The 24,620-nt window shown below is 59.2% G+C and overlaps 4 protein-coding genes across 5 annotated transcripts; 1 reads left to right on the top strand and 3 right to left on the bottom strand.

Annotated features, from left to right (window-relative positions):
- The first annotated feature begins 2,438 nt into the window (after positions 1–2,438).
- Positions 2,439–6,344, top strand: PMFBP1 (polyamine modulated factor 1 binding protein 1). Its single transcript, XM_071567949.1, has 8 exons — positions 2,439–2,522; positions 3,424–3,584; positions 4,052–4,300; positions 4,932–5,057; positions 5,338–5,502; positions 5,616–5,720; positions 5,798–6,058; positions 6,244–6,344. The coding sequence occupies exons 3-7, from the start codon at positions 4,151–4,153 to the stop codon at positions 6,026–6,028; spliced, it is 777 nt and encodes a 258-aa protein (XP_071424050.1). The 5' UTR covers positions 2,439–2,522; positions 3,424–3,584; positions 4,052–4,150; the 3' UTR covers positions 6,029–6,058; positions 6,244–6,344.
- A 17-nt stretch (positions 6,345–6,361) lies between these two features.
- DHX38 (DEAH-box helicase 38) lies at positions 6,362–15,814 on the bottom strand. Its single transcript, XM_071567932.1, has 26 exons — positions 15,413–15,814; positions 15,018–15,205; positions 14,757–14,861; positions 14,189–14,354; positions 13,960–14,078; positions 13,766–13,842; positions 13,525–13,680; positions 12,742–12,903; positions 12,558–12,665; positions 11,605–11,717; positions 11,365–11,502; positions 10,970–11,156; positions 10,694–10,879; positions 10,130–10,270; positions 9,846–9,956; positions 9,657–9,773; positions 9,330–9,437; positions 9,122–9,234; positions 8,410–8,618; positions 8,170–8,324; positions 7,940–8,095; positions 7,730–7,864; positions 7,525–7,650; positions 7,034–7,129; positions 6,749–6,870; positions 6,362–6,628 (listed from the first exon to the last, which is right to left on the bottom strand). The coding sequence occupies exons 1-26, from the start codon at positions 15,736–15,738 to the stop codon at positions 6,544–6,546; spliced, it is 3,705 nt and encodes a 1,234-aa protein (XP_071424033.1). The 5' UTR covers positions 15,739–15,814; the 3' UTR covers positions 6,362–6,543.
- Positions 15,815–16,719: 905 nt separating this feature from the next.
- LOC139677724 (haptoglobin-like) lies at positions 16,720–18,665 on the bottom strand. Of its 2 annotated transcripts, none has more exons than XM_071567946.1 (5): positions 18,561–18,665; positions 18,181–18,242; positions 17,908–18,012; positions 17,680–17,754; positions 16,720–17,520 (listed from the first exon to the last, which is right to left on the bottom strand). In XM_071567946.1, exons 1-5 carry the CDS (start codon positions 18,563–18,565, stop codon positions 16,757–16,759), a joined length of 1,011 nt encoding a protein of 336 aa, XP_071424047.1. In that variant the 5' UTR covers positions 18,566–18,665; the 3' UTR covers positions 16,720–16,756. The 2 variants fall into 2 exon arrangements, with proteins under 2 accessions (XP_071424047.1, XP_071424046.1); XM_071567945.1 differs by having other exon boundaries at positions 18,169–18,242.
- Positions 18,666–20,497: 1,832 nt separating this feature from the next.
- On the bottom strand, positions 20,498–24,153 carry DHODH (dihydroorotate dehydrogenase (quinone)). Its single transcript, XM_071567944.1, has 8 exons — positions 23,808–24,153; positions 23,353–23,552; positions 22,963–23,045; positions 22,252–22,439; positions 21,688–21,801; positions 21,186–21,339; positions 20,953–21,112; positions 20,498–20,818 (listed from the first exon to the last, which is right to left on the bottom strand). Exons 1-8 carry the CDS (start codon positions 24,078–24,080, stop codon positions 20,764–20,766), a joined length of 1,227 nt encoding a protein of 408 aa, XP_071424045.1. The 5' UTR covers positions 24,081–24,153; the 3' UTR covers positions 20,498–20,763.
- Between the last annotated feature and the right edge of the window lie 467 nt (positions 24,154–24,620).

Genomic DNA, 24,620 nt, shown 5'->3' on the forward strand with positions numbered 1-24,620 from the left:
CCCACCCCACCATGGGACCACCTGCATCAGTGTCTCCTTTGGGATCAGGCACAGGTGGGCAGAGCTGGAAATGAGCCATCCAGTCTTGGTTCCAAGTGGCCATTGATGGCCTGTTCACAGTGTTCAGCTTGTTCTGCCCAGAGGTAATCACTCCTGTGTGTGCTGTACTCCAGTTTCAGTTTGGCTTGTCTCATCTCTCAGTCATCGAGTTGGGGGGCACTTTTACCTGCTAACCCAAGAGCCTCCAGCTGATGGCTCCGTTCCCACTTTCTGCTTACATTTTGATGCGTGACCAGATTACCCCTTGCTCTGCACTGACCCACTCATGAAGCATCACTTGAGTCATGCAGGGTGACACAGTGCCCATGTCTCCTCCTAGAGCCTTTCCCAGGGCTCACAAGTTCCGCTGCACCATGAGCAAGGGGAGCACGCAGGCCCTCCACTGCCATCAGGGGCCATGTCGCTGCAGTGGCTGGACATTTGGCTGCACAAGCAGCCAGTGGTGTGTCCCACACACTGCTGGGATGTGCCAGTGCAGTGGCTGCTGCTACATGAGCTGCTTGTGCATTCACATAGGTACAAGCAAGACCTTAATTCATGTCTCCTTTGGCTCCCTTGTGTGAAATGGGGATCACAGCACTCGTTTTGCAGAGGGGCCCTGCAGTTCTGTGCACACATTTAAAATGGTTTGAGCTGCTGTCGTGGAAGATGCTGGGGATGGACAAAGGGGTCCAATGGCCAAAGCTTACAGAGCCCCAGGCAGTACTCTCACCCAGCTGCACTGTGCTTGCTAAGCCAAGTGTGTAATCTGCACACGCAGGAGACATGTTGGCTGGGGCTGTGTTACACACAGCAGCTCAGAGCACTCTCACTGCAAGCTCATGCTCCCCAGGTAGGGCTGTTGGCATCTCTGAAGCCACTGAGGACGGGCAAGGAGCAGCGAGGATGGAGCTGGTGGCAGCAGAAGCGTGAGGTTGGTGTCATTGACACACAGCCATGGCACCATCCTTGGAACAGAGAACATCCAGATCTCCCTCCTCCCTCCCACCTCTGCCTGCCAGCTCTCTCGAATGAAGTCCTAGCTTTGTTTTCCTGATTTCCATTTTGTATCCTAAAATATTCACTCCAAGTTCCGCTTGACAGACAGCCCTAATCTAATCTCCATGTCTGCTTTCTAATTTTCACAGCCGGGATAAAACAAATTGGCTGGCATTAATTGCCTGTGCAGCGGCCTGGAGCTCTGAGCCGTGATTTACGAGCTTGGAGCAGGCGCTCTGCAACACATTTTTCTTAATTTATTTTTAATGAGTCTCTCAATTAATTTTCTTGGAAACATCTTAATGATGTTGGAGGCGGGTGTTAATGAGGTTTGTACCAATGCCTCATTATGCATATTTTAAAGTTCTGAATGGCATCACAAGCAAACTCCTGGTCCTAAAACAGAAAAAAAGATTAAGGCTGGAGAGAGGGACCCACCTGGGCTGACACTGCTGTCCTGGCTGAGGCTGAGGGGCTCCATGGGCCAGTTGGTGACTGTGAAGCTGAAGCTGGCTGAGCCTGCAGGGATCGCAGGACTTTGGCAGCATAGCAGGACTAAAGGGCCATACTGGGGCATGACTGGTGGCCACAAGCTTCTTAACAGACAGAATGAAAGCCTGGACTTAGCACCTGGGCACTGAGACACCAGTGCTGGCAGCCCCTGTGTCGTGGGTGTCCCATCCCCTGCACCTCCCTGGCCACACCCTTTGGGTGGGAGCGCCCTGGGACACAGGACTGGGCTGCCTGAGGCTGGTGGCTGTGGGGTGCTCCAGGGTGTCTCTGCGGGTCCACAGGGCCCCCAGTAATTGCTGGTGTGTGTTCCAGCAAGAGGCAGCAGCAGGATAGCCTTTGTTTTCTCCCAGCATGTCAATCTTCATTAAACCAGAGGGGAATGAAAAAGGATTCACTTTTGTCCCAGCCTGAACGCAGCAGCTGTTTAATTTCAATTAACATGGCACTGAAAAGAATAACATTACGGCAGTAATTAAAGTGAGACAACTCCTACCCCCAGGACTGTGTCTCACCCAGCAGAGGGGCCAGTTTGGCCGCCCCATCCCCTCAGCACCAGCCAAGCACAGGTGGACAGCTGTGGGTCAGGGCTGTGGGGCTGCCCCATGGGCTCACAGGGACCTGGAGCAGGATCAAGCCCTTCCAGACAGGTGCTACCCACAGCTCAGCACAGGGTGGCACAGCGTGACATGGCACAGCACACATGGCTTGAGGCTCTGTGCCCCACAGGTGCTCTGTGCACACCATGGAGCCTCTGTGTCCCAGCTATCGCTGCCTGAGCAAGACTGAAATCTGCAGGGAAATTTCCTTTCCTTGCACTGGCAGGAATTGGGGCCGCACTCGGTTGTGTCGTGGTGGAGGGGAGGGCTCAGCAGCCATTTGCAGGACAGTTGGTGCTGCGCCTGCTCCCAGTGCCTGTGGCTGCAACCCGCTGGTGGAGCAGGTCGTCATAGCAACGGCTGATTTTTATTATGGTACGTCTGCCTTCACCTTCTAGGCCCAGCCGGGCCTTGGAAATTTCCGGTTAAAAGACTTACCCGTGAACCCGCAGGGAGTGCCGGTGAGGGCCGGCACACCGCAGAGGGAGCCCTGGGCACCAACACAGGTCAGTGGCAGGTCTGCCCACACTCAAGCCACAGCCAAGGTGCTGCTGGCACTCAGGAGCCCCGTTCACTGCCCTGAGCGCCCCGCACTGCCGAGAGGCCCCAGCAGGGCAGCCCTACCGGCCACACACGCTCTCGCTGCCCCGGGGCCTGGGCCTGCAGTGGGTGTCCCAGCCCTGCCCCTGCGTGGGGTGCGGAGCAGAGGGGCCTCAGCGGGGAGGCAGCAGTGCCTGGCTGTCCCAGGACACAGCCCCAAGCTGTGCTGGCCCTGCTGTCACCTCGCTGTGACCACAGGCCTGTGACCTGTCCTGGGGCCAGCGCAGGCTGAGCACGGCCTGAGGACAGTGCAGGACAGCGTGAGGGTGGCGAGGCCTGCCCGGGCCCGGGGTGTTGCTGTGCCCTGGCCCAGTTCTGAGGATGATGCCCAGATCCTGGTGACCTCACGGCAGACAGGGAGGTGTCACGGTGTGCCAGGGACACAGGGCGGTGAGAAGGATCATGGCCCAGGAAGGCTGCGGTGAGGACTGAAGGCAGTGGTGGGTGAGGTGCTGCTGAGGGAAGGGCTGTGGTCCTGCACAGCTCCAGCTGCTTTTGCTGGAGTCCCAGGCTCAGCCTCTCCTGCTGCCACCAGGTGCTCCTGCTGTGGGGAGTGGCAGTGCCAATGCCATGGGATGGCAGGGCTGCTCCAGGCAGGGCTGGGTGATATCCCCGGGACTGAAGATTGCCTGGCACCACAGGAAAGGCCTGTCCCCTGTTGTGGTCCTTCCTGCAGTGAGGGATTGGCCAAAACGTGACACACCCAGGGAGGTTCCTGCACCCCAGGGCCAGCCTGAGGGTTCCTGCAGAAGGCTGCCAGGGGCAGAGGAGACAACACCAGAGCTGAGCAACTCCATCCAGCAGCTTCAGCAGGAGACAGAGGCCTGGCAGGCCCAGGTGAGCAGTGCCAACCCCGTCCTCAACCCGGGTGCTGGTTGTGTGGCCACAGGCTGGTGCTCAGGGGGTACAGGAGACTCTGGCCAGCCTTGCTTGTCCCCAGGGCTGGGAAGAGCACAAGGGCTCCGGGGCATCCAGTCCTGCAGAGACTGCACTGGTACCGGTGGCCACCACTTTCCATAGTGCCACAGTTCATACTGGTGTCACTGCAGTGCCAAGGGCCAGCAGTGTTAGGGGCTTTTGTGAGCCCAGGGGTGCTGTCAGAAACACACACACCACCACAGGGTGGTGCTGCCTGGGGCAGGATACAGTTGTATCCACTCATCAGCAACATGCTCTCTTGCTGCTCTGAACAAAACCAGGACTGCCAGTGTTGCCCAGCCCTGGTGTCTGCCCAGGCAGGAGCTGCAAAATGGGGGCTGGCCACAGTGGCCAGCTGGACAGATGCTGCTCACACCATGTCCTAGGGCCAAAGGCAAGCATTGGTGCTGGAGCCACCGCATGGGGAGCCCAGAGTGTGCCAGGACACAAAGCAGCAGGAGCTGGAGCCACCTGAGGTACTGGCCATGACAGAGGCACTTAAGCGGGACCTGGACTTCTGCAGGGACGTAAACCACAAGCAATTGGCCGAGCTGCAGCAGCAGGAGTGTGCAGTGGAGCAGGAGCACCAGGACTTGGTCCTTCTGATGCAGCAGTTCCAGGCACTGAAGGACAAGGTACCATTGCTGGGCAGAACAGCCACAGGCCAGGCTGCCTGTGTTCCCCACTGCCATTCCATCAGAGGCCAGGTACCATGCCTGTCCCACAGCCTGTGCAAACAGCTGGTGACCTCCGTGGGAGGGCAGGGGATGTCCTGCCACAGGACAGGGTTCTAGCTCCACACCCTGTATGGAGCAGCACATCCACAGGACAAGCATGGCTCGCACAACCCAGTCTACCCAGTTCAGCAGAGCTGGAAGAATGCAGCCCCCAGTGGCCCCACCGATACCATGGGCACCGTCCCAGGGCTGGTGGCACTGCTCAGGCTGCAACCTTGCAAGCTGGGATTGCCACTCTCCCTGTGCCACTGCTCTGTCACAGGGATCTCAGGGATGGCTTTCTAGGGCTGTTGGGTGTCCAGCAGACACTGCTACAACAGAGAGGGCACTGGAGGAGGCTGCACAGAGATGACAGGGCCAGGAGCCAGCAGACTTCCTGCCTCCCACCTGGTGCAGGCCACATTCCTCTGCCACAGGCCCTCCCCCACTGCTCATTGTCAATGGGTTGACACAAAGTGGCTCTGTCTCCAGCCCCAGCTCTGTACAGCAGGGGCACAGGGTGATCTCACATCCTACTGGGTACTCACAGGTCAGTGATGCATCCCTCCAGCTGAAGGACCAAGCAGTGCAGACAGAATTCATCTCCAACGCTGCCCAGAGCCATTCTGACACCAGCCATAATATCCCAGTGGAGACCAGACAGCAGCTCGAGCAGGTCAGTGCCAGCAACCCCCCAGCTCCTGCACTAAGCCTGGGGGGAAGCAGCCAGGGGGGCACAGGAGCCACTACAGTCAGTGTTCCAAAACATGTGCAGAGTTGAGCACTGTTCCACTTCCCCCAGAAACACTGGGACAAGGCAGGTGGCAGCAATGCCAGCCTGCCCTCACCACCTCACACAGCTGGGCACTGGCTGGCCCAGAGCTTCCCGCAGCACAAGGAGAGCAGCTGTGTCCCTGCTCAGGCAAGGGCATGCAACACAACTGCCTTCTCTGCAGCTGGGGACACAGGAGCAGAGCCAGGGCCTGCAGCACAGCTCAGCTCAGCTGCAGGAGCAGTCAGGAGCCACCCAGGCCCAGAAGCAGCAGAGTCTGCAGCAGCTGGGCAGAGCCAAGGAGACCATCCAAGGCCTACACCAAGAAGTGGCAGAACTGCAGCAACAGGTGAGGAGGGCAAGGCAGGACAGGGATGCAGGCTCAGTGCCAAAGCGCTCTCCTGCCTCTAGGAGAGGCTCAGCCTGCCCATGGCACAGCCAACCACCCTCCCTGCCCCTCAGCTTTGTGGGCAGGTGCGAAAGAGTGCTGCCTATGCAACACAACGGCAGCAGCTCCATCCAAAGCTGAGGAGGATGCAGAGCTTCCAGGAGCAGAGCAAGCAGGAGGTAAGGATGTCTTAAGACTTCCCATGGGGCACCAGGAGTCTGTCCTCAGCCCATGTCCCTCACTGTGCTCCCTCCAGGAGAGGCTGCAGGAGCTGAGCAGACAAGCCCAACACTGGCAGCAGCTGCATGTCAACAGCGAGAGAACCCTGGCTCTGCGAGAAGATGAGCTGGTTGTCTGCAAGGTGGAGCTGGCTTTCCTTAAGGAAGAGCTCAGCAAGGTAACAGAGCAGGTGCAGGATACAAACAGGCATTGGAGACACACCAGGCAGGATGAAGGAGAACCAACATCTCACAGCCAGAACACCTGAGCAGCCCCACAAGTATCACCAGCTGAAAAAGTGAGCAGAATTCCAGGCACAGCCTGGCCTGAAACAGGGCTGGGCCAACGGACAGCTGGACACCAGCTGCCTGCCCAGAGCATGGGCTGTGGGAAAACTGCCTTTGCAGGAGTATGGGCCAGGGCTGAAATAGGGACAGGCTGCATTTGTCCTCCAGGTCACTGCAATTCTGTGCCTTGCTCCAGGTTCTACATGGCAACAACCTGACAGCACCACCCCTGCACAACTCTGCAGAGCTGCCTCCACTCAACACCCACCTCTGGGACAAGAAGCAGTGCAAAATAAAGCAAGGATTAGATTGACAACTTTTAAACAAATAAAATTCTTTCTGTTCTGTAGCAAAATTAGTGCCAAGCACCAAAGCCTTCCTGGGCCACAAGCTGTAGAGATCTCACAAAATGCAGTAATCAGGGGAGCTGGGAACTCTCCTGAGCCTCAGTTGCTCCTGGAAATCCTTATGCCTCAAAGTAACAGGTACTGCCTTCCTAGAGGCCAAAGCGGGCTGGGGTGCGTCGTGGCGTCAGGGGCTCCCCCTGCTCCTTCCGCCCTGGGGTGTAGATTTTAGTAGATCTGTCAGAGATGACAAGGGTGATTAATGGAAAATGCAACCTTTTGCTGTGCCAGAATGCCCACAGGGAAGCTGGGATCCTCCATTCAGGCAAGCCACAGCCAGGCAAGGCCAGCACCCACCTTGCACTGCCCAGTGGGTTACGGCGCTCCTGCTCCTCTCGGCGGGCACGCAGCTGCTCCTCGGCCAAAGCCATCTCCTCCTCCATGGCAGACACCTCCTCCTTGGCACGGCGGCGGTTCTCCTGGAGCAAGGCAGCAGCAGGTCAGGGACAGGAGAGAGACAGCCAGCAGCAGACTCTCTGCAGGCCCACAGCCCTGTTCCCTCCATGTCAAAACACACGCACCGGCAGAATAGCCACACAGTGGGTCTGCCATCTGCCAGCTCATCTTAGACAGGAGACTTACCTGGCGTGACTTGCCAGCATGTTTGATACTGTAGAACATGGGACCCAGCTCTGCCAGCCACTCTCCATCCACAGCTGTGACACACTGCATATATTCCTGCAGGGACAGAAGGAAGACCAGGGCAGCAGGATGGTACTCTTGAGGCCTGGGCACCATTCCCAGAGCCATGGCAGCTCCCTTCTTCCCCTATTTGCTGATGGCACTTCTCAGACTGGGACCATACCCCTTCCAGACAATTCCTTCTGGCCTCAGAAGCTGCTATGGGTTGGATTTGGTGAGACCACAAGAAGGTTCAAACATGTCCCACCAAGGCCAGAGAAAAATACTGGGAAAGGGACAAACAGGACCCTGCAGATGACACAGACATGCCAACTGGTATAGATGGGAAAGGCTGAGAACTGCCATTCAGACAGATCCCAGTCTCACAGCAAAGCCCTCCCATCTCCCTTGGAGCATGTCACCCTTCCTGCCAGCCCTAAGCACAAGCTCACCTTCGTGGTCATAACCAATTCATGATACACGATGTAGTCTGGCGTGTAGCCCATGCCAAACAGAGAGCTCGTAGGGTGCAGGTGGCAGGGCATGCCTGTGCGGATGTTCACATACTCCCCAATGCCCTGCAAAAACAAGTGTGCTTAGCCCACCTGTTCCCAGGCAGGACCTCACAGCCCCCAGGCAACTCTGACAACCTCTCACCTTCAGCTTTGCAGCCTGATGGAAATATGCAGCACAGATGCACTTCCTGACCACATCCCAGTCTGTACCACAGGACGCCAGGCTCATCCGCTGCTGCACCATTATGTCCTTGAGCTGGGCACGCACCTCCCGCACCTGCAAAGGTACGTGCTGGTCAGATGGATCTCCTGCACAAGGCTCCCTGCCCCAGCCTCATGGCCACAGTCTCACCTTCCGCATGGCCTTGGCATGGATGAAGTGCTGATTGCACCACAGGGTAGAATAGCTGTTGTTCTTCCACTGCAGGTAAACATTCAAGTAAGTCAAGTGATCACTCTCTGGAACAGCAAATTTCTCACGCACTTGGTCACTCTCCTCCTCTCGGCCCTGAAGGGTGAGCAAAGAACATGGTTAGTCAAAGGGCAGGGAAAGGCCCCAAGCTGCTGGAATGGAACAGGTACCTTAGGCCGATAAAAGATGGCGGGCACAGACAACATGGAGACAACAAGCAAGATCTCAGAGCTGCAACCCATGTCACAGGAGACAATGAGCATTTTGGAGAGTGCAGGGTCCAGTGGGAACTCCACCATAAGACGTCCCGTTGAGGTCAAACCACCTGTAGGAACAGCACAGGGATCACTGGTCAGCAGCTGGGCAGGTCCCAGTTCCATGTGCTGGCAGCTTGCCCCAGTAGCCAATACCTGTGTTATCCAGGGCCCCCAGTATCCACAGCTGGTACATGGAATTCAGCATGTTGTCCTCAGGGGGTGGATCCATGAAGTGGAACTGTAGCAGGTCCTGCACACCCAGGGACTTGAGCAAGAGCACTACATTAGCAAGGTTAGTGCGCTGGATCTCGGGCACTGTGGTCGTCAGCAGCTCATTCTTGTAGGCACTCTGGGTGTAGAGCCTGGGAACAGATGCCAAGACCATGCTCCCTCTGTTCCAGCCACTGTGTTCCTTACAGACTTGCTAGCCTCTGCCCAGCCCAGCCCAGCCTGGCATGGCACAAGGCAGCAACCCCACACCCAGACAGTGGGACCCTGGGGAGGCACCTCTACCGCAGCCAAAGCGCTGCCTCCCGAGCACATCGGGGTGTCTGGGCTGCAGCACAGCACCCGCCCAAGCACAGCCCTTCTCTGGTCTCAGAGCAAAGCGTAGGAAAGGCCTCTGGCTTGGCTATTATCCTGAGAGCATCCAGGGTGGAACAGCCACAAGTGAAGACAGGCATGAGAAAAAGCTGGAGCGCATCCTTTTCTCTGCAGAGGCACTGGGTCCAAAGGACCTTCAGGCCTGCCTGCTGCCCACATCCCCCCGAAGTTCAAGACAATGAACAGCTCCAGTGAGAAATAAAAATTTACGTAACCTGATGCCAAGCTGGGGATACAACACAAAGACCAGTGATGTGCCTACCTGAAGCAGTGGCCTGGGCCTGTCCGGCCAGCTCGGCCTGCCCTCTGATTGGCATTGGCCTGACTGATGGGGTAGATCTGCAGCGCATCCATGCCTATGCGGGGGTTGAAAACCTGCAGGGCAAAAGAAGATCAGATGGAAGTAAGAGGAAGGCTGGATCACAATTGCAGCAGAGATTACAGAGACAGTACAGAAACTCCTGGCTGACCTTCAGCTTGCAGTAGCCTGAGTCAATCACAAACATGATGCCATCCACTGTCAGTGAGGTCTCTGCAATATTAGTGGCAACAATGCACTTCCTGACGCCATCAGGAGCCTGCAAGCACATGACACATCAGTCACATCCCTGGGCAAGGCTCTGCTTCCATAGGGAGGAGTGTGGAGCAACACAGAGCCCCAGGTGACAGGTGGAGGGGGGCACATGCTTTCTCTCACTCTCCACATTCAATACAGAGACATGTCTGCACCTCTCACTCCTGCTCTGTATTGCCTTGTTTTCCCTGTCCCCACCCCATCACAGAGCACACATCAGCACCTTCTGGAAGATCTTAGCCTGCAAGTCCGAGGGCAGCTGAGAATAGATTGGCAGTACAGCAAGAGCAGGTGCCTTCTCCAGCTCCTCAAGGTGCTCCACAATTTGCTCTGAGGTCACCTGCACACAAAGACAGGTGTAAAGATCAGATTGAAACAAAGCTGTAGGACAGTGCCTGCCCTTCCAGCTCACCTCGATGTCCTCCTGACCAGGCATGAAGACGAGGATGTCTCCAGGAACACCAGATAAATGGACCTGCAGGGCTTGTTTCACTGCAGCCTCCACATAATCCTCCTGTGGGGTCTGAAAGGCACCGCCATCGTTAACCTGGGCCAATAACCTCACCTGCTCTGTCCTGTGTGCAGCAGACCATGACCACTCCTCCCTGTCCTGAGTGTCCACCTCAGAGTACAGCACACCCAGGTCACAAATCCCTTCTGTCACAACAGAAGTTCCCTTTGCAACACTGATCTTACCTTGCTGAAAAGAATATCCACAGGAAATGTGCGCCCAGGAATGTGGAAAATGGGAACATTCCCAAAGAAGGAGGCAAACTTATCTGCATCCATGGTGGCCGAGGTGACAACAAGCTTCAGATCAGAGCGTCGGGCCACCACCTAGAAAGTAGATGAGAGGAACAATAAGGAAGGGGCATTCGTGCATGGCTGTGGGCTGTTTCCGTTCTTACTGAGACAATGGCACGGGACAGAGCTTCTGCTGTACTCCAAAGGCCAGGGAGCACACATGCTGTATGATCTGTTCAGTTAAAAAAAAAAAACACTGACCTCGGTCCAGGAAGCCTTAAGCCAGCAAAGATCTCTGTACTGAGAGTTCTGACAGTTAGCCAGTGAGATTCTGGCAACACTAGGGAAGACTTAACCCCCCAAGAACTAGGAGCCAGGATGCTGGAGAAGGAAGTGCAGACAGAGACAAGGCAGCTCTTCTTCCCGCTCCCACACCTGGCAGAGAAAGGCTGTCCCTGCCAATACTCTGCTCAAAGTGCCCCATGCTGCTGTCCTCTAGCCTGGGTTCACACACACCTCCCGAAGCAGCCCAAAGAGCACATCAGTGTTGAGCGAGCGCTCATGTGCCTCATCCATGATGATGGCGCTGTAGTTGTCCAGGTCAGCCTCCCTCAGGGACTCACGGAGAAGGATCCCATCTGTCATGTACTTGATCACTGTGTTCTCGGATGTGCAGTCCTCAAAACGGATGGCATAGCCCACCTGGGAGGGCAGAGATACCAGCAAGTCTTCCAACAGCCCCATGCACTCCCTGTCAACAGGTGGTACCCCTGCACCCCCTGCCAGACTCACCTCCTCCCCCAGACGCACCCCCATCTCCTCGCTGACGCGCTTCGCCACCGACATGGCGGCCACTCTGCGGGGCTGGGTGCAGCCGATCATGCCGTAGTCAGTGTAGCCATCCTCGTGCAGGTACTGCGTCAGCTGAGTCGTCTTCCCACTCCCCGTCTCCCCCACCACAACCACAATGCTGTTGTCTCTGAGTAAAGGGAAAAGTGTTTCTTTGTAGAAAGGCTTTTGTGTTGGCCAGCCACGTGTCATTCTGCAGAGGCAGGAGCTGCCACCACCCACAGAAAGCAATGGGATTTGTTTCACAGGAGTACAGCTTCCGAACAGCCACGATTCTAGAATTCTTGACCTGGGTTCCCAAACAGGTCAATGCCCTGGGGATGCCCTGGCAGCTGTACCTGAGGATGGAGAGCAGTTCCTGCTGCACAGCAAAGATGGGCAGGTACTGTCTCTGCTCCAGGATCGATTTCTTCTTAGCAAACTCACTGCTGGCTTCACTTTTTTCTTTCATATGTTCAGCAAACTTCTGCTCAGTCCTAAAGAAACACCACAAGTCCTGAAGCTGCCTCTCCACACGCTTTGTTATACCCACAGCCCCCATCACCATCTGAGTGGAGTATTTCAGAGCAAGCCCCTACTTGTAATCCACTTTGCCATCTTCCATCACCATCTCGTCCTTCTCCTCCTCTTTCTTGATCCCCATAATGTCTCCCAGTTTGGTGCCTGCCAGCTCCCAGTGCTTGTGCTGAGCCTGGAAGGACAGAGAGCAGCATAACTTTACCATAAAAAGCACAGACAATCCTACTCATAACTAGGAAAGCGTATTAGTCCCACAATTTTGCAATGCTGAATGCACACTCCACTCCTACATCAGGTCTCCTTCTTCCAAATGAACTGGAGCAGAGTTTTAAGACACTGGTATGGACACAGGCACAGGATGAGCAACTGCTTCCTAAGAAAATAGTTCCAGCTGCTGACCCTTCCATTAAATTTGAACTTAAACCTACACAAATCTGAACCAGAAATAATCTTCCTGCCCTTGACAGGCACTCACAGGCCTCTCTCCCACCTCTGCTATCAGTTTAGCTTCCACCTTCATTCAAATCCAGTCCAGTTTCAATGTACAACGAACACAGCTGTGCTTTCCCCTGAACCATCATGTGAGCATCAAAGAAAGGCCCTAGAAAGTACCCCTGAAAACTAATCTCCTACCTTTCCACATGCTCCTCCTCACAACTCTTCTGCTGAGAGGTGACAAGATACATCCCACTGCCATACTGCCTGCTGACTGTCCCTAAGCTAACCAGCATTTTTCCACCTGCTTTCTTCTCCCATGATCTGAATGTTCTTTAGATCAGCCTCCTCTGCACAAGTACACAGTGATTCATGTCTCAGGCAGATATCTGAGGCAATCACAGCAGCTGCTATGAGGCAATGCAGTGAGCTGGGCTGCCAGGATGTCCCAGGCGACAAAAATATGAACTCTTTATCACCACTGCTGCCAAAGCCTGAATTCTGCAGAGTCCAAACAAGGCTGTGAGGCACTACCTAACGTTCACAGTGGCCAGCAAGCTGAAAGGTCACAGCATACCCTCTTACGCTCCTTCTGCTCCCTGTGCTTGCGCACCAGCTGGCTGCCTTTCCGGGCTATGATGGCCAGATCCGAGGTGGCATCCTTCACAGGGATGACGGGCTCTGGCTGGAGGGAGGAGGCACTGCTTCAGTACAAAGGGCTGACACCCGCAACCATCAGCACCTTCAGCTGCAGCCTCTACCTGCTTGGTGAAGACAATCCTTCCATCTAGGAAAGGGGGCACCAGATTGTGCACCAACAAATGAACTTTAGCAGAGTTATCCTCTTCAAAATCTTCGTCCACTTCAATCCGATGGACCACACCGCTGGTCAGCATGCGATTTGTCTCCCAGCGCTCGTTATCCTGCAGGAAACAAAACATCATGAACACAGAGAAGACCCACAGAAAGCCCCGGAGATCATACTAGAACACTGGGCTCGGGCCTGGGCTCCACAATGGCAACAGGATGGAAATGATGTTTCTAGCTTAGAGAGCCTAGAAGCAAGCATGAGGGAAGAAACAGTAGCTGGAAGTAGGGTACAATAAACAGACTGGCCATGCAAGGCACATGGTCAACAGGTCTGTCTCCAAGGAAATGCAAAATCGACACGGAGGGCCTCGACGACACTCAGAATACATCAGGAAGTCCTGCTCATCTCCTGAGGGCAGCTGCATCCACTGGGCCAACAGTGAACAACCCCAGTAAATGTACCTCATACCCAGAACAGCAGGAGCACGTCCTCTGCACTCCTGCAGCCCGGGACACTGTGACCCAGTAGCCACATCGATGGTGATTTCTGCCCATTCAGGAGAAACAGAGCTGGAATTTCCAGGGAAACTCGAAAACAGCCCTCCCTCAGCCTGGGCCAGGACCAAGAGTGTCCTTCTCCACTCGAGAGCAAGGGCTGAACCCGTGGGTCTCTCAAGGGGCAGCAAACTCCACACGTTCAGAGCAGAGCAGCCAACCCCACGTCTTGGCCCTACCTCATTGATCTGCCGGCGCTGTGCTGAGATCCGTTTCTGCCTCTGCTTGTGCAAGTGCTGCTCACGCTTTTTCACGTACTCGTCAGAGGAGTAGGCCAAGGGGTTGTGAAACTCGTCGTAGCCCTCGTCCATCATGTACCAGTCCCGGTCAGCTTGCTGGGAAGGCAGAGGTGTGGCACTGAGCTCTGCCTGTCCCCCACAGCCCGGCAGCCCAGGCCCCTCAGCCACCCCCGGCTCTCACCCGCTGGTCATCCTCCCACTGCTGCCGCTCCTCCTCTGTCTCGAAGGCGATGCCCTCCTCCCCGTCTGCGCGCCGCCCTGGGGGGAGCCAGCTGCTCCAGAATGCTCCAGAGGAAACCCCATGGAGCCGACCCTGTGCTGCAGGGAAGGGATTCCGCGCTGCCTGCCCTGGGCAGCCCAGATCAGACTCCTCACCTCTCCCTCGGGACAGCCGCGGTGTGGCCCCCAGGTGCTTCCTCTCGTCAGCCCACTCGTTGTATTTGTACGACGGGGTGGGCAACGGCGTCTTATCCGAGGACCTGCTCCTCACAGACCTGAAAACACAGCGGGAGGGAAGAACTGGTGCCCACAGCCAGGCACTGCTCGTAAGCACAGTCTCCCTTCTGCAGCTCCACAGCTCACAGCTCAGCCCCGCCACCGGTACCTGTCCCGTTCCCGCCGCTCCGAGTCCCGCAGGGACGAGGGCCGGTGGCCGCGCTCCGAGTCTCGATAGGAAGGTGTGGGTGACGGAGATTCCCACTGTGAGCGACGGGCACTGCTGCAGCCACTGTCGTCTTCCTCCCAGCTGGAGCGAGATGGTGTGGCTGCATCTGGCAGAACAGGTGGGGTGTGACAGCTGATGTTCAAACAGTGGCCCCGAGCACCTGGATCCACCTAACACCTTCTAGCAAGGAGCTGTTTGCCCTCCCTCTAAGAGCAGGGCCCGACCCAGTGATTCCGAGGAATTGCCAAAGGGCTACATTTCCATCACACAGACCCAGAACAGACCCCACTGTGCAGAGAACTGCCAGATTTTCAAACATGCAAAGGTAGCACACTGCTCTCAGACACAAGTCGAGCTGGGATTTTAATACTTGCCTTAACCACAAACATTAAAAAGTACAAGTTTTATTACCACCTCCGTCCTGAGACAACCAGCAGGAAGCAAAACAAACCTCCGAGCTCCTCCCTGTTAGTTCTCACACAAGAGCTCTCCCGGGTCCCACTCCCACCTTTGGGCCGATGTCGGGGGCTCTCGGGTTCGCTCCTCCTGCTGTTCCGTTCTGACGAGCCATCCCTCTCTGATCTGCTGCTGTGATGACTCCTGTCTCGCTCCTCTGTGAAAAGAAGGCAGGATCAGGTGCCTATTGCACAAACGAGCTTCCCGAGTCACTGCAGGAATCGCCACAAACATTAGCCCATGACTATGAACAGGCAAAGGGACAAGCCCAGACCCAGTGCAAGAAGAACCAGAAAGGTCTCTGAGCAGTTACCACGGTCTCGTTTATGAGCATGGTCCCGATCCCTACTGCGTTCCTTCTTCCTTTCCTTCTCCTCCTTAGATGAGGCAAAGACTCCATGTTCCCGACGCTCCCTCTCCCGCTGCCGGCTGCGTTCCCAGAACTCCTCACTGACACCCCCCGTGTATGAAGGCGTCTCCACGTGCACGGAGCGGTAATGCCTAGGCGAGCAGTGCAGGGAGCAGAAACGCTCGTAAGTGTTGAGCAGCAGCTGCTCTTAGGCTGGTCTCGTACAGCTCCAGTTCCTGCCTCTGCCGCAGTGGCCCACAGGACCCCTCGGGCCTCCGTCCCCGCTGCGCCCGAGGCTGCGGTCCGTGCCCCGGCCCGTGCCCGCCGGGAGCGGCACTCGGAGCCCCCGCAGCCCCTACCGGTTCCTGCGAGCTTTGCGGCTGCTCCGGTCGGCCTCGGCCTCGGCCTCTTCCTCGTCCTCCTCGGCGCTGCCCGCCTCGTCACGACCCTCCTCCCAGTCTCTGTAGGACGCGACCCGGGATCGCTTCCCGCCCGCCGCGTCCTCCTGGCGCTCCCGCCGCTTCTGCGCCGCCAGCACGTCCAGCCCCAGCAGCGAGGCGCGCGGGGCCGGCGCCTTGAAGACGTGCTGCTCGGCGCCCGCCGCCCGCAGCACCAGCCCGCCCGCCTCGCCGCCCGGGCTCGTCCCCGACAGCCGGTGCAGCGACTCCTCGCTCGCCGCCGCCATCGCCACTTTCCTCAGCGCCCGGGCCCCGGCGCCGCCATGGCCGCCCCACAGTGCTCCGCGGCAGGAGGCGCTCTGGCCGCGCCCACCATCGACACAGAGGCCACAGCCTATGGGAGCGCCGCCACCATAGAGTGCGAACACCGCCGGACAGAGCGCCCTGTCGCGCCTGGCGGACTTCCGGCGTGGGGAACGCCCGCGGGATCACGTGGCCGCGGAGGCAGCGGGGGAGTCCCGGCCGGAAGGGACGGGGGGGACAGCGATGGGGACAGCGATGGGGACAGCGATGGGGACAGCGATGGGGACAGCGATGGGGACAGCGATGGGGACAGCGATGGGGACAGTGGCGGGGACAGCGATGGGGACAGTGATGGGGACAGCGATGGGGACAGGGATGGGGACAGTGGCGGGGACAGCGATGGGGACAGCGATGGGGACAGCGATGGGGACAGCGATGGGGACAGCGGCGGGGACAGCGATGGGGACAGTGGCGGGGACAGGGATGGGGACAGCGATGGGGACAGTGATGGGGACAGCGATGGGGACAGTGGCGAGGACAGTGATGGGGACAGTGGCGGGGACAGCGATGGGGACAGTGATGGGGACAGCGATGGGGACAGTGATGGGGACAGTGGCGGGGTCACGTGGCGGGGACAGCGATGGGGACAGCGGCGGGGACAGTGATGGGGACAGTGGCGGGGACAGCGATGGGGACAGCGGCGGGGACAGCGATGGGGACAGTGGCGGGGACAGCGGCGGGGAGAGGCCCCGGCGGACACGCGCACACCGCGGAGCGGGGGGAGAGCCCCTCCGAGCCCCGGGAGTTCCAGCCAAACCCCGGCGAAGGCTGGCAGGGACCCCCCGCATGTGGCGGGGCCAGGACAGGCACAGCTCAGCCCGGCGCAGACACGCCCGAGCAGCACCGAGCAGGGACACGGAGCCTGCACAGACAGACAGACAGACAGGCAGACAGACAGACACAGCCTGGGGCAGGTCGGTTTTATTCCCACGTGGCCCTGCCTCAGCCATCTCCCACGATCTTCTTCACCCAGGCCAGGACTCGCTGCACGTCCACGTACACGCCGTACTTGGCGGCCGAGCAGGTCTTGTCGTAGCTGAGGATGCCGACTGCGTACCAGGTGTCATCGTCAGGGTCCTGCACCGCAAAGGCCCCGCCAGCGTCCCCATAGCAGGTGTCCTCCCGCAGCTCACTCATGCCCACGCAGAAGGTGCTGTTGCTGAGGATGGGCTGGACCCAGGAGGATGCACTCCGGGCCCCGTAGTACTCGCGGCACTGCTCGTCCTCAGCCACCGGCAGCATCACAAACTTCAGCATGTCGGGAAAGGCCCAGGTGGCACCACGGCCCCAGCCTGAGACGTAGCCCACCTGCCCCGGCTGCACGTAGTCCTTGTGGGGCAGGCAGATGGGCATCACCTCCTCTCCAACGGGCACCTTCTGCCTGAGCTTCAGCAGGGCCAGGTCCACGGCCTGCGGGTAGTCGGGGTGCAGCACGACGCGCTCGATGCTGAGGGCGGGCTGGCCCCGCCTGCCCAGGAACAGCTGCAGCGTCGGGGCAATCTCCTCTGGCTTGGTGTCCGCACTGTGGTTCAGGTAGACGTTCCTGCCCGTGGTCAGCAGCCACTGGTCACTGATGAGTGTGGCCCCCACGGTGAGGTTGTGGCGAGTCACCATCCGGGCCTGCCAGGGGAAGCTGCCCCTCTGAGCCAGCAGGCCCCCGATGATGCGCTGCAGCTGCCGCGGGGGGTTCGTCGGCTTCCCACACACTGCAGAGGGCAGAGAGGGGCCAGGGGAGCCCTCTGAGCCCAGCAGGGACCAGCTGGCTCCTGGTGCTCAGCAGCCCCAGGGAGCAGCCCCTACAGGCCTTCACCTGTCTAGACAAACTGCTCACAGCCTCTCAGCTGCCCTGGTCGCTCTGCTCTTACCTGGCTCACAGACAGGCACCTCCTTACCAGCCTCAGGGTTCACCCACACCTGCTTCTCACCACATCTGTATGTCCCTTTGGAAGGAAACCATAGTCAGCATCTCTGCCTTGCAGCCAGGGAGGCACAGAGGTGCTTGTACCTCCCCCGGGGCTTGTGTGAGCAGGTGTAGGAAGTGGGGTGGGGTGGGGGCTGCATCCCCTGGCCCTGGGGCTGTGCCTGTGCCTCACCGTCACCGGAGCCGCGCAGCTGGTAGTAGGGGTCGCAGTGGTACCTGACCACCAGGTGCTCCACGTGGCCATGTTCAATCTCTGCAGGCTTTGCACAGCTCCACTCTGCAGGCCGAGACCACACAGCTGGCCCAGAGTGCCCAGCCCAGCACACGGTCCCACTTCCACTGGGCCCCTCCCCAGTTCCATCTTCCCTGCCCCTGCCTCCTCCCTGCCAAGCCCCCTCCCTGGTCTGTCTGAACCCCAGTGCTCCCTGCCTACCCTGGGAGGTACCGGTGGCAGCTGCAGTCCCCAGCACGCTCCAGGCCAGACCAGCAATCAGCAGCTCTGCAGGTCTGCAGGGAGGAAAGAGCAGCCTTAGCAGAGAGCTCCTACCCCTTGCTCCCAGCCATGGGTTTCACCAGGACCAGGACCTGGCCAGGCTCATGCCCTGTTCAGAGGAGCAACTCTGGCCCCCTGGGGCTGCCCATTAGACAGCCAGGAGGCAGACCCAGACCCTGCTGCTGCAAAGGACAAGGCTGCAGTGCTGGGACCTGTGGTGCTTCCAGGCCCAACACTGGTCCTGCCACGGCCCTCAGCAGGGCCATGGCCCCAGCCAGGCAGACAGGACAGAGAGCACCGAGCACATGGAGGGACACGTCGGTGTTGCTCACCCCATGCTCGCAGCTCCCTGCTCACAGCAGCCTCCCTCCTGCAGGTCACTGCTGCTTGGGGCTCCCTCCTCACCCCTTTTATTGCCACTTCCATCCTGCTGTTGCAGTCCAAGAGCTCCAGACCTCCTGACCTTGTTGCCTGCAGCCAGCACCCTTCCCAGCAGGAGAACAGCAAAAATCCCCACCTGGCTTTGCACCGGCCTGGCAGAGGTGCTGGGGAAGCTGCCAAGCCCCCATGGGCAGCCAGAGTGCCAAGAGTTTCCCGGATTTTGCAGCTGCGATTATGAGGGAGGTGTCTGGCTGCAGACTCTGGTGCCCTGGCACTGTGACAGCAGCTGAGGCTCACACAGAGCAGACCAGCCCCTGCCCTCACCAAACCTGCCCTGTACCCACACCCACCACAGTCTCTGCGGGGCACAGGCGGCCACCCCAGTGCTGGCAGGTGAAGTTGGCACCCAGGAACCAGGTCCCATCCCATCCTTCTGCCCACAGTCGGAGCGCACCCACCCGGAGCTGTGTGCCAGTGCCCTGGACAGTGCCAGCCCTGCTGGCCAAGGGATGCAGCACGTCCCATGCCAGGGACAGCCTCCAAGGGACCACAGCCAAGCCAGCTTCCAAGCAATACTCACCCCTTCCCACACAGTGGGGCCACAGCCCCGTGTCCTGGCAGCCCCTGACCCCTGGGGTGCAGGTTGTTTGTCAGCAGCACTGAGGGCCCAACCCCAACTTACAGGAACTTACAGTAGCAATTGCAGGCCAGTTTCCAGTTGGATGTGGCTGGCCAGCAGCAGGGGCACAGGGCAGGTCACAGCAGCCTGTCCCCATGAGCCTCCAGCTGGAGCACAGCTGAGGGGCAGCAGGAGGGGAGGAAAGCCACCCCAAAACCATTCTTTGCTTGTGGGGCTAATCCCAACCCTGAGCCATTGAAGCTTGGCCTGCCAAGGGTCTTGCCAGTGCCTCTCTGCCCCTCAGATGCTCCAGCCCTTCAGGCTCAGGAGAGAGATCTCTGCCTGGTCCCAGACACCCCAGGTAGCTTTCCCATCCTCTGTGAGCTTCTTCCCATCTCATGGGGTATTTGTGTCCCCAAACAATGCAGAGTTTGACATCCCTGATCCAGCACCAGCCATACTTGTGCCACCACACATTTAGGCCTGAGTCCAGCACTTGATGCATCAGGACTCAGCAGCTCTGATCTGTGAACCACACCAGCACATTAGGAAGGTGCTGCATGACCCTTAGCCTGGGAGAGCAAGAGTCTCCCAGGCCCTCTCCAAAGCACATCAACACCTCAGCCACTGATCAGGTGACTTTCTGTTAAGAGCACTGATAAGTATCACCTTCCCACAGCAAGGACTGGGAAATGAGGCTGGTGCCATGGGCTGCAGAAGGGGGGAGCAGCTGGACAGTGGCCCGACATGAGCTGAGGGCCACTCAGAGCAGGGTTGACAGTTGTAAACAACTTTGGGGAAGGGCTATGGTGCAATCCTGCTCTGCAGGGTGGACTGCAAGAGGCTGCTGAGGGAATGCTGTGTCCAGGGCAAGCTCTTGTGCAAGGAAAGGCCAAGATAACTGCAGGGAGTTCAGGGTGAAAGAACGGTCAGCACTGAAGGCCCCAGAGACAAAACCAACAGGCAAAAGCAGTACTGGTCAGACCCTTTGCTCAACAATAACAGGGCATAACTGCAGATGTCTCTGAACAGCTGTGTACTGGCAGCAAAGGGAAGAACTGGCACCCAGTACCCTGAAGTGCTGGGCCTCGGTCTCTGCCAGGGAATGCCTGGGGAGCTTCTGTTGGTGCATCCCAGAGCTCAGCCACCCTGCAGCTTCTCCCACTGGAAATAGTGGGAGCAACATAGAAAGAGCTGATCCTGCTTGGCTCAGAAGAGCTGGGCTGCATCCCTCCAGCCCATGGGGTATGCCCAGAGCAGCACACAGGACCAGGTGAGCCAAATGTTTATTGACAGTCAGGCTGGGTTCTGCTGCCCACAGAGAAGCCAAAACACAGCCCTGGATGGTGGCACAGCCATGGAGGTCCCCTCCCCTGCTTCCCACCAGTGCAGCCCTTGCTTTACCCATCACAGACTCTTCTCAGAGGCTGGGACCAGGACTTCGGCTCAGCCCCAGCCTGCCCAGGACTGGAATTATCAGGTCCATCCCTGCTCAGCCATGGCTCCTTCTGGCTAGACATTCATTCTGCAATGTGTCAGCACCGGTGATCCGCTCCAACTGCCTCCATGACATTCTTGAAGCCCTGCTCCCTAACCAGAGACAGTGTGTGACAGCTGGAGCAGCCTAGTACTGCAGCTCAGTCCCACGGTGCCACTGCCCGGGCAGTGTTTGGAACCATCCTGGGCCCAGGGGCTCCCTGGGGAGGTGCCTGGTCCCCCCTCACCTCAGCAGCTCCTCCAGTTCTCGCTTCACTGTCCCCACGATGGGCGGCCCGTGGTACACAAGTGCTGTGTACAGCTGCACGAGTGAGGCTCCAGCGCGGATCTTCTCCAGGGCATCCCGCCCGCTGCTCACCCCACCCACCCCGATGATGGGCACCCGGCCTGTGAGCAGGTGCAGGGTCAGGACAGCACAGGTGATGCTGGCACGTGCCCCCAAGCCCTGCTCTGTCCCCACCTTGGGTGAGGTGGTACATCTCCCTGATGGCCTGTGTGGAGAGCTCCCGCAGGGGCTGCCCGCTGAGACCACCGGGCTCTGTGCGCTGCCTGCTCCGGAGGCTGCTGGGGCGGCTCACAGTGGTGTTGCTGACAATCAGCCCATCCACACCTAGCTGAGGGGAGCAGCAGCATGAGGACACAACTGCAACCAGCAGCTCCCACCATCCCATCCCATCCCATCCCATCCCATCGCTGCCAGGTCAGGACTCCCTCAGCACATGACCCAGAAACATGCCTGGGGACAAAGCAGCTGCTCCTCACTGCCTGGACTGTCTGGGTCACTCAGGTTCTCGTTGACAGATCTAGGCCCTCACAGACTCTGAGCTACCCACGATACCATCCCTATGGCAGCCAGAGCTGCAGCTGCACCTGTCCTTTGGAGAGGCTTGTCAGAAGCACCATGGTCCTGCTCCTGCATTGTGTAAGGTCAGGCACCAGGTACACCAGCCTCCCCATCTCACCTCGCAGACAATGCTGGCAATGTCACGCTTGTCCTGTGCAGTGAGATCAGGTGCAATCTTCACCAGCACGGCTGGCTTGTGGTCGCAGGGCAGCAGGTCCCTCTCTGCCAGCACCTGCAGATCACATGCCAGTGTGTGGCAGGGAGAAGTCTCGTGCCCTGAGCATGAGCACAGGCAGCACAGAGACTGACCCTGCTCCTATACATGGCAATGCCAACATGAGAGGCGCCCTCAGTACAGGGCCTGGGGCACACAGACAGCACAGGACCCCAACAATGCCCAAAGCTGTGGGGTGTGTGTCTTGCTGCCTCAGGCAAGAGCAGACTGAAGGGCAATACCTCACTGCTCCCAAGCCCTTTGCTGGGGTACGGTGCCCTGATGCACCCCATGGCAGTAGCTGACCAGAGGACATCTCAGCAGCCCTGCCTGCCACTCCTGGGAGCCACCTGACTTCTCCCTGTGCCAGGGCAAACTCTCTGGCTGGAGCAGAGCAGACACTGCCAGAGGACAGGATGCCTCCAGTGCTGCAGCTACATTTTGGCTGGCTAGAGGGCAGTCACCCACCTTGCTCAGCAGGTCATACAGCTCAGCCTTGCCCTGCAGTTCCCGCAGCCCTGGTGTGTTCGGGCTGGACACATTCACAACCAGGTAGTCAGCCAAAGGGCCCAGTGTCCGGACCCCAGCCACGTAGTCAGCTGCAGCGTCGATGGAGCTCTTGTTCTTGCCCAGGTTAATTCCAAGGGGCATCCCCGCTGGAACACAGAGACAGCTGAACTAGGGCAGCAGGACCAACCACCACCTGAGGGTCAGAGCACCAAAAAGGGAGGCCCCAGGACCAGCTAAAATCAGTTCAGGGATATGCAGCCCACGTGTTTCATGAAAGTGGGCCTGGCACTCTCCCACAGCCACAGGAGTACCTCCACAGCCGTCCCACTCAGCACCTCCCAGCACCACAGCCTCCAGCCTGGCAGAGGTTGCCCTCAGGATCTGCCCAGCTGAGATCCTCTTGGCTTTGGCTTTAACATGTTCTGCCTGGAGCACTTAGCAGAGCTTTATCCCAGAGAAAATGGCAGGAGAAAGGTGCCTGATCGCAATCCCAAGAAGGAGAGGCTACAGGCCAAGAGAGTCCTGATGTCCAAGCATACCTAGTTCTGGCCAGGGCACTCCTGTGCCTGGACACTGCTGTCACACACCTTTCCTGGCCTACAGCTATCTGGGAGACCCCCAATCCCACCCTGCAGACCCCACGAGCAAAGTCTTGCAAGTTGGTCTCACCACCAGTGAGCCTGATCTGAATCTCCTGGCGGGCCCGCAGCCTACGTGCCACTGCAACATGGCCATGGCTGTTGAATCCATACCTGCACCAGGACAGAGAGGGTTCAGGGCTGGGCTGGTATCCACAAGCCACAAATAGGACATGGGAGAACCACAAGGCAGACATGTAGACTCTGCAGCTCTGCTCAGTACATCCAACACAAAAGTCACCACAGCACCAACTACAGAGCTGGGACCACTCAAATAACCCTGTGCTGCCACGTGGACCTGCAGGTGCCCTGTGACTGCCAGCCAGCCATGCTGCTGAAGGTTGCCCCGACCTCACCCAAATAACCAGCCTCGGGGTGGCAGATGGCAGGATATGGCAGAGCAGCTGCCCTCGGATCCCACCTGTTGATGACCGCCTTGTCCTCTGCCAGCCGGAAGACCCTGGGCTTGGGGTTCCCTTCCTGGGGCTTGGGTGTGACAGTCCCCACTTCCACAAAGCCAAAGCCCATCTTGTACAGCCCGTCGACAGCCTCCCCCTGCTTGTCAAAGCCAGCGGCCAGGCCCAGCGGGTTGCGGAATCGCTGCCCGAGGACTCGCACCTCCTGCAGGGCCGGGGCTGGGTCACAGCCGGGGCCCTGCTCCAGACCCCTCTCCCGAGCAGACCCGTCTGCCTCCCCCGACCTCCCCTCTCTGCCCACGGCGTGTCCTCATGGGCTGCCTGGCCCAGAGACCCTCGTCGCCTCCCGCGGACTGTGACAGATTCCCACGGGGACCCGGCCACCCACCACCTCCACCCCGGCCCCCGTGCCCCGCCGCGACCCCCCCGCAACCCCGAACTCCCCCTGCCAGAGCCGCACCAGCGCGGGGCCGTCGGGACGGGCGGAGGGCAGCAGCCCGAGGGCGACGGCGCGCAGGGCTAGGCCGTGGGCGGCCTCGGGGGGCAGCGCCCGGAGCGCGGGCATCGCCGCCGCGTACAGTCGCTCGTGTCCCGCCGCCAGCGCCGCACCGAGCAGCAGCCCGCAGCCTCCGAGCGCCAGCAGCCGGCCCTGCGCCGGGGCAGTGAGCAGCGAACCGGCACCCATCGCATCGGGCACCGACCGCCACCCGGCCCGCCCCAGCACCCATCGCATCGAGCATCAACCGCCACCCGGCCCGCCCCAGCACCCATCGCATCGAGCACCGACCGCCACCCGGCCCGCCCCAGCACCCATCGCATCGAGCACCGACCGCCACCCGGCCCGCCCCAGCACCCATCCCACCCCGGCACCGACCGCCACCCGGCCCGCCCCAGCACCCATCGCATCGAGCATCAACCACCACCCGGCCCGCCCCAGCATCCCCCCCCCCCCCCCCACGCCGTGCCCTCACGTGCCGGCCCCGACCCCCGCCCCAGCCCCAGGCCCATTCCCAGCCCAGCCCCATTCCCATTCCCATTCCCATTCCCATTCCCAGCCCATTCCCATTCCCATTCCCAGCCCAGCCCCATTCCCATTCCCATTCCCAGCCCATTCCCATTCCCATTCCCAGCCCAGCCCCATTCCCATTCCCATTCCCATTCCCATCCCCATTCCCATTCCCATCCCCATCCCCAGCCCCCGCCGTCCCTCCGGCCCCTCCGCCGCTCACGCGCAGCGATCCCGCCATCGGCGCAGCCCGACACGCGGAGAACA

This window comes from Pithys albifrons, chromosome 12 (assembly GCF_047495875.1).
Source record: "Pithys albifrons albifrons isolate INPA30051 chromosome 12, PitAlb_v1, whole genome shotgun sequence".
NCBI lineage: Eukaryota > Metazoa > Chordata > Aves > Passeriformes > Thamnophilidae > Pithys > Pithys albifrons.